Source organism: Condylura cristata, unplaced genomic scaffold (assembly GCF_000260355.1).
Source record: "Condylura cristata isolate star-nosed mole 26May11 unplaced genomic scaffold, ConCri1.0 scaffold00001, whole genome shotgun sequence".
Taxonomy (NCBI): domain Eukaryota; kingdom Metazoa; phylum Chordata; class Mammalia; order Eulipotyphla; family Talpidae; genus Condylura; species Condylura cristata.
This window is the reverse complement of record NW_004567102.1, coordinates 86857031-86864576: the sequence shown is the minus strand read 5'-3', so window position 1 is coordinate 86864576 and position 7546 is coordinate 86857031. Positions and strand designations below refer to the sequence as shown.

Sequence of the window (7546 nt, the reverse complement as noted above, 5' to 3'; positions counted from 1 at the left end):
CAGCGCCTTCTCCCCGGTCATTCAGCAAAGGAAGCTCCGTGCACACACAAAAGCGCCTCCTCCAGAGACTTCTTTATGGTGACAGCACTGACAATTTCACTGTCAAAACAACATGACGCTCCTTGGGAGGCCCACGCAGGCCCGTCTGCAGCGGGTGCGCCCACGCAGCCGGGCCAGGAGCCTGCAGGGCAGCGGGCAGAGGGCAGCCGGGCACACCGTCAGGGCCGCGGTCGTCCCAGCAGAAAGGTGACAAGGGCCCAGGTGGTGACCACGCCGCAGACTCTGCAAGACAGGGACACGGCGCGGCTCAGGCCAGGCGGGCTCCGGGGAGACGGGTCCGAGGCGCCGCCTGACGCATGGGCTGCCCGCCTTCCCGAGCTCGCCCGAGAGTCCTGCCAGCCTTCCCGGGGCCAGGACCGGCCGCTCAGGCCAGGGCTCCCCCACGCCGGCCGCTGGCCGCGACTCTGCCCCCCTCCAGGGACGCAGGCCAGCTGACTGTCGGGGCGTCCAGGGCGCCGCCGCGGTGTGTGGCCCCGGCGCCCGCCCCCCAACCTGTCCCGACAGGTACTCCTCTTCTGCTGAACCCCAGCACCCCAGAGTCCTCCACGGCCCTGTGGCCCCCGCCCACTCCTGCCCCTCGCCACACCAGGGCCCTGCTGCCCTCCGCCTGGACCCTCGCTCCCCTCCCTCTCCTTGGGGTCTTCAGCAAGGGCCCCATCTCCCTGACCCGGCACCTCCCCCCGCCCCGGGCCCCCCGCGACCCCAGCAAACACCCATTGCCAGACACGGGTGGGCGCCGCGTCTGCCCCGCCAGCCTCCGCCCCGAGCGCGCGAGCGCGTCCTGCCGGACCCCTGGGCTGGGCCCGCGGGCACCCGCAGTCCGAGGCGGGCACCCGCAGTCCGAGGCGGGCACCCGCAGTCCGAGGCGGCCGCCCCCCGGCGGGCAGGGCGCCCTGGGCGCGGGCACTCACTGCAGCAGGCAGCTGACGTTGGGGCAGTGCTGCCAGTAGCGGAACGGGCACAGGCGCAGGGTGGGGTGGCGCCGGTACTCCCGCAGCGCGCTCCGGGCGCTGCAAGGCAAGGCCGGGGTGAGGCGCGCCCGGCGGCCGGGCCGGGGCGGGGGGCAGCGGCCCGGGCGGCACCTACTCCTTGAACTTGTTGGTCAGCAGCAGGAACTGGCTCCGCGTCAGCCTCCTGACGTCGAACTTGCAGAGGTTCTGGAACTCGCGGTAGACCAGCTGCTCGCTGACGCCCGGCCACCGCCTGACGCTGAGGATGAGGACGGGGGGCCGGGTGCTGGGGGAGTCCGGGCCGGAGAAGTTCTAGAGACGGGGGGCGAGCGGACACTGGCCGGGCTGCTGCGACAGTCGCCCGGGCGGAGGTCCCGAGGACGGGGCTCGAGGGAAGGGGGGTGTCCAGGCCGGTTTTGCAAAGGAAAACGCCAGAAAGCTGCTCGGTGGGCGGCGCGGGCACCCCCAGCAGAAGCCCCTCGCAGCCAGCCCGCCTCTGACCCGGAGAGGGGCAAAGGAAGGCTACTCACGATCTTGGGGACCCCGGCTCGGATCAGATTCACCTGGTTCACGTAGGGCGCCAGCACGCTGAGGTACAGAGGGAAGGAGAGCTCGGGGATGGACACGGAGCTGCAGGACGGAGAGACCCCAAGGTGTCGGCACCCCGCGGCCTGACCTCGCCGGGGTGAGGTTCTTGGGGAACAGGGGCGTGGTGCCTCGACAACCCCCTCCCACCCGTCTGGCCTGCGGGGTCCACATCGGTGTGCTCCCCCGGCTGCTCAGTGGCCCAGCCGAGGCTCCGCTGCCAGGCGGTTGCCTGTGAGTGGCCGCGGGGTGACGCCTCCTCGCCGACACGCAGCACAGGCCCAGAGGCCCCAAGAGCCACTGTGGGGGCGGGGGGCTTGGTTCCAAGAGGCCGGGCCTCCTGGCTCAGCCCCAGCTCCATGCGGACACAGGCCCCAGGCGGGCGGGTTCGGGCAGCTCCCCCAAGCCGGGGAGGGCTCTCAGCTGCCGAGGACCAGAGGTGGTCCCGGCCATCGGGCACCCAGGCCCCGCTGATGTGTCCGAGGGGGCCGGTGCTGAGGCAGACAGGCAGGCAGTGCCCGGCTGAAAGATCACGGTCCAATGTGCTTCCAAGTCGCCCCAGGGGACCGGCCTGCCGGACCTGTCACAAAGGTCACTCAGGCCGCTGCCCGGGAACGCACGGGGTTGGAGCCACGAACCCTGCACTGTGGGCGTCGAGGCTGAGGCTGCCCTGGGAAAGGGGACCTGGGCATTGTGAGGCGCGCCCCTATTCCAGGCACCCCCCTGCTCCCCAGCCAGGCCGTGGGGCCTGAACACACTGCCCCCAGCTCCCAGTGGTGGACAGCGGGGCAGCCCCTGCCCCTGGCCAGACAGCCCCCTCGCTGGCAGGCCCTGGCCGGGGGGGGGGGGGGGCACTCACCTGTGCACCCCGCTCAGCAGCAAGTGCGCCACCTTCAGGAGAACTGCGGGGAAGCCAGGGGGCGGCTGAGACAGCGCCAGCTGGTGTCTACTCACAGCCGCCGCTCAGTCCCACCCCGAGGAAGCCCCGCCCTGCGCACAGGCCCCAGCCTCACCGGATCCGCACAGGAAGGCGTCGTAGGCTGCCTCGTGGGGGTACTTCGTCTCCACTGAGTCGTCCCGGAAGCAGGAGAGGGCAAACTGCCATGAGGGCCTGGCTGGGAAGGGTCTCCCCGGCTCCTGCCACATGGCTCCCGCCCCAGTGGCATGGCACAACAGAGCCGCCCCACCTGGGTGCCCCCCAGCAGCAGGGGTTCCCTGGGAGCCTCCTGACAGAGCCCCCTGGGAGCACCGCAGACACCCACCCAGGACCTCCAGCACCTTGGGGGTTCCTCAAAGGAGGGAGAGCCCCAGACCTTCCCAACCGGCTGAAGGGGGACCAACACAGGCTCTCCACCCTGCATTCTGCCCCTGGGGAGTGCCCAGGCACCCACCATACTTCTCGCACTTGCTGGCGTGGATGATCTCCGGCCCAGAGTTCTTGGTGGGATTCAAGTTGCTGTTGGAGAAGAAAGATGGGCTGGAGCCCAGGGGCCAAAACCACCTCTGCTGCCCTCCCCTGGCCTCGGCCACAGAAACCTCCTCTGCAAGCCCAGCTCCAGGGGCGGCGGCCAGGGCTGGGCCACTGGGCAGGGCACAGGCGGACAGGACAGGGCCCGGCGCCCCTCAGGCTGCTCCCAGACCCACCCCCCCCACCGGGGACAAAGGACACGGCAGTCCAGGCCACCCGCACCCCAACACCGGGGACAGAGGACACGGCAGCCTGGACCGCCCGCACCCCAACACCGGGGACAGAGGACATGGGGGTCAGTCCATCCGCACCCCCACACCGGGGACAGAGGACACGGAGGTCCAGGTCCCTGCAGCCTGGAACAAGCCCTGCAGCAGCAAGCCCTGCTGAAGGGAGATGCCCAGGGGTGAAAGACACTTGGGAGAGCAGGCCCTGGAGGTGGGGAGCACACTGCTTGGGGTGGGGGTGGGGGTCGGAGCCCCGGGGGTCTAAGCAGAACAATGAGCCAGTCAGGTTCATGCTTTAGAAGACCACAGGGCGGGGGCGGGGGACCAGGGCACGGGGCCAGCGCTGGGCAAACGGCGCCGCCCTCTGACGGCAACAGAGGCTCCTCAGGCGCGGCCGGGCGTGTCCCGTGCCCCAAGGCAGGGCCAGCAAGGCAGGGCACAGAGCAGCTGACAGACACTCCAGAGTCTCCCCCACCCCCCCACCCCGCCGTGGGCCGGCCGGGCCCCCCCGCACCCGAGGAACATGCACAAGCGGAGGCGCGGCCCAGCCAGGGCTTCTCCCCAGGTGCCTGCAGAGAGACTGAGCAGCTAACTCCAGGCTGAAGCCCAGAGGGCAGAGTCCGGGCCGGGGCTCGGCTCTCCAGGCCCAAGGCGAGGGCCGCAGCAGGCTCAGGGGCAGGAGGGCCGAGAGGACGCCCAGCTGATGGGCCCGCGCGGTGGGGCCGTCCAGTGGACGGCCAGGGCGCCAAGTCCTGCCTCAGACACGGGGCCCGTCCACCAGGACCTCGTGAGCAGGAAGCGGAATGAGGGAGACGGCCGAAAGGAATTTAAGGGATGAGTGGAAGAACGAGGGGCTGCAAGAAACGAATGGGGAAAACCCTGTCCAGAAGAGAAACCCAAGAGCAGAGACCCCAGAAGGCACGAGGGGGCCCAGGGTGTCCGACGCCTGACCGGTCATCAGCTGCGAGACACCAGTGCCTCTGGGCACTGCCCCCGCAGCCAAGGGCCTGAGGACTCTGCCTGGGCACGGGACTGAGCAGGCGTTGCAAGGAAGGAGCCCGAGCTCAGTGGGCTGAGGGACAGTCATAGCCCCGAGAGGCCTGCTGCAGAGAGGACAGTGGCCACGCTGGGCGCCCAGCGGAGGCCGGTCCCAGGGGAGGCCGATGAAGGCTGCTGCAGAGGGAAGAGAGCCCGAGGCCGGGCGGGTGGCACAGGAGTGACAGGTGACAGTATCTGCAGGGAGCTGAGACACAGCTTTAGCCTCACATTTTCTCCTGGGATGAGGACCAGGAGGGCCACCTCAGAGACCATGGAGCAGGAGGGAGGTGGCAGGCAGTGGAGAGCGGGCCGGGCAGCGCCCAGGCACCCCAACACGACAACGAGCTCTGTTGGGAAGGGCCCACGGTGTAGCTGTTGGGCTCTGGTGCCCCGGCTCACCAGCGCGCCCCTCTAGGGAGGAAGAGGAGTCCTGTTTGACACTGAGCCGGGGAAAGCTGCTGACTGACGGAGAGGCCCTTCACCAGCCCCTCGCCCTGAGCAGGCCCCCAGAGGTGATGGGGCCTCACCGGGCCCCTGGGCTGTCCCCGCTAGGCCCAGGGCGCACAGCACCCAGCCGAGAGCCTCCGTCCGCCCCCCCTTACCTGTTCAGGACTTCATAGACTTCCGTGAGGCTGGAGACCCTGGGGAAGTTCAGGTCCTGTGTCACGGAAACAAAGCGGGTGGGTAAAGCCCCGCGGCGTCTGTTTGCAGCCTGTTCTGGCGATCGCCAAGCGCCATCAAAGCAACTGCCACCGCCCCCTCTTCAGACACCATCTCCTGTTCCTCGCTGACCACGCGCCCTGGCCCTCGGGCTTCCAACAGGGCCCAATACCCTGGCTAGAGAAAACCACAAGCACAGCCTGGCCCGACCCTCTAGGCCACCAGGAGGGCCTAGTCCTTCTCCTCCCCTTCGGGCATCTCAGTCTGGGTCCCTTCCCTATGGGGTGTGTACAACTCAAGGGAAGCCACTAGGGCGTCTTGGAAATGCCCCTGCGCCCCTAAACTGCGAGGCCGACTTTGCCCAAGCGTCCACACGGGTCTGCTCATGCAAGACCTGGGGCTGGTGGGGCTGAAACCCTGTGCCTTGGGTCTCGGTAACGACAGAGGGGGATGTATCGAGTTCTAGAACAAACTTCCCCACTGCCCCATCTAAGTTCACCTCCCAGGTATATACAAACAAGTAGTCAAAACCTGGAAACTTGAAGAGGAAAACACAAAGGGCACCTGTGAACTAACGTGATGACGCAGTGGTGCTGAAATACGAAAGGAAGCAAAGCGTTGTGCACGAGAACTAGCCCCACCCCCCCCGCCCCGTGGCTTCGCAGGTAAGGCTCAGCGCTGTCACCAAGGAGACCTGAGTTCAATCCCCCACCAGGGAGGGACCCCCAGGGCCCAGCAGGCCCCTCCTGTCTCCCCGCTGCTCCCCTCCGCAGTGGGTTTCAGTGGAACTGCCCGTTCTGCTCCCCACTCTGTCTCTGGGGAGTCCTTGTACCCCCGCACCTCTGCCCTACACCCCAGTGTTCCTATGCAAAAAAAAAAAGATGATTTCAAGGAACAATTAGAGAGCAACTAAGTATTTATGGCATTTATGGCACAAAGAATTCACTACCCCGAAGCAGTCCCACTCATCACCTTCCAGACATCCTTCGTCACATTCTTGGTGTCGATGAGAACAGGAAAAAGGTTGTGGATGTTCAATTTAAATTCGTCGTAGCTTTCTGAGGGAGAAGACCCGGACAAGCAAAAGTGAGTTTGCTGGTAGCAGCACCTGAGGGGGGTCCTGTGTGTCGCAAACCAACGTCACCCTAGTAGCCCCACATAAAGACCTCTCAACAGCACATTGAGTCTGCTCGTAAAAATGGCCAGGAAAATTCTCCAGCTGAGCCTATCACCAACACTGGCTAATAAATAAAACAAAACAGGAGTGAAAACCTGCTCAGTCCCAATCACTGAAAACTCCTCCAACCAACCTGCCGTCACCTTTTATAACCGTCACGGGCCATCGTTTTCCTTCAGATTTGGGTACCACCCATTGCCAGCGTTAACGCCTTTTGCAAAGTTGTAGCCGACAAGAGCGGTGTGAGGGTGTCATTTGGAAATAATTGTTCAGAGAAAATCCAACCAGGCACAAACTTTAACAATAGAGCACTCCGATGAAAGAAGAAATCTGAACTATGCATATAAATATCACAGTTATACGTAGTTTAAAGAGGTTTATTACCGGGGCCTACGGTGGCACAGGGGAGTCTCAGCACATGACACACGCCAGCCACTGCAGCGCGAGTCAGGCCGGCCAGAGTGACCCACGGGGCGCAGCAGACCTCTCCTGCCTCCCCGCTGCTCCATCTGCCTGTTCTGCTCCCCACTCTGTCTCTGGGGAATCCTCTCACACCGCCCCCCACCCTGTAGCTGTGGCCTGTACCCCAGTTCTTCTATGCAAAAGTAAACCTTAGATTTATTTTATGCATACAGAACTGGGGTACAGGCCAGAGTTGCAGGGGCAGTGAGAGGGTTCACCAGAGACAGAGTGGGGAGCAAACAGGCAGATGGACGAAGTCCACTGCTGAAGGGAGCAGCGGGCGGTCAGGAGAGGTCTGCCGGCCAGGTGGTCACCTCCAGGGCAGGCGGGGACCGAACTCATGCGGAAGCCGCTTAAGCTTCTCAGTGCTGCGATGTAACCCGCTGCGCCACCAGGGAGGGCCCCCAAAAGTAAATCTTTTAAGAACAGTAATAAAGAGGTTTGTTACAAGCTCACCCGCCCGGTCCCCACTTCTCAAAGGCAAGCGCCTACTTCTGGCCACCAGGATGAGCACCCAGCCTTTAGGTTAGTGACACAAGTGACTGCTTTCAGGGAGCGAAATACCCACGATCAAGTACACAGCGTGATCAGAAATGCAGAAACTCAGGGAGAGAGCAGAAAGTCGAATTACGGCCAGGACTCAGAAGTCCCGAGCCCAAAGCTGGGAGGGCCAGGGGGCGATGGCCAGGCCTGGGTGTGAGTGAGCACCAAGAGGCGGGGGCAGGCGCTTGCCTCTGAGGAGTGGGGATGGGGCGGGCTGGGCGTGTAGTCTCCGCCACAGCCGAGATTCGTCTCCTTCACGCATTTCTGTTTTTGTCGTGTTTCCCAGTGAGGCTGAGCGACGTCAGGGCGGGAGGGTCACCCACCCAGCAGGCCCAGGGAGACAGCCACGCCCTGTGGGGTGGGGGCCCCCTGGGGC

General features: G+C 65.1%; 1 protein-coding gene across 1 annotated transcript in view; it reads right to left on the bottom strand.

Moving 5' to 3' along the window:
• Nucleotides 1-218: 218 nt before the first annotated feature.
• Nucleotides 219-7546, bottom strand: part of PNLDC1 (poly(A)-specific ribonuclease (PARN)-like domain containing 1) — a 14467-nt gene continuing 7139 nt past the window's right edge. Inside the window, exons 11-20 of the mRNA XM_004674168.1 lie at nucleotides 7494-7521; nucleotides 5961-6046; nucleotides 4931-4986; nucleotides 2987-3051; nucleotides 2609-2662; nucleotides 2455-2497; nucleotides 1541-1640; nucleotides 1147-1322; nucleotides 972-1070; nucleotides 219-282 (exon numbers count right to left, since the gene is read on the bottom strand). Coding sequence (XP_004674225.1) covers nucleotides 219-282; nucleotides 972-1070; nucleotides 1147-1322; nucleotides 1541-1640; nucleotides 2455-2497; nucleotides 2609-2662; nucleotides 2987-3051; nucleotides 4931-4986; nucleotides 5961-6046; nucleotides 7494-7521 — 771 coding nt within the window. The remainder of the gene's footprint in view (nucleotides 283-971; nucleotides 1071-1146; nucleotides 1323-1540; nucleotides 1641-2454; nucleotides 2498-2608; nucleotides 2663-2986; nucleotides 3052-4930; nucleotides 4987-5960; nucleotides 6047-7493; nucleotides 7522-7546) is intronic.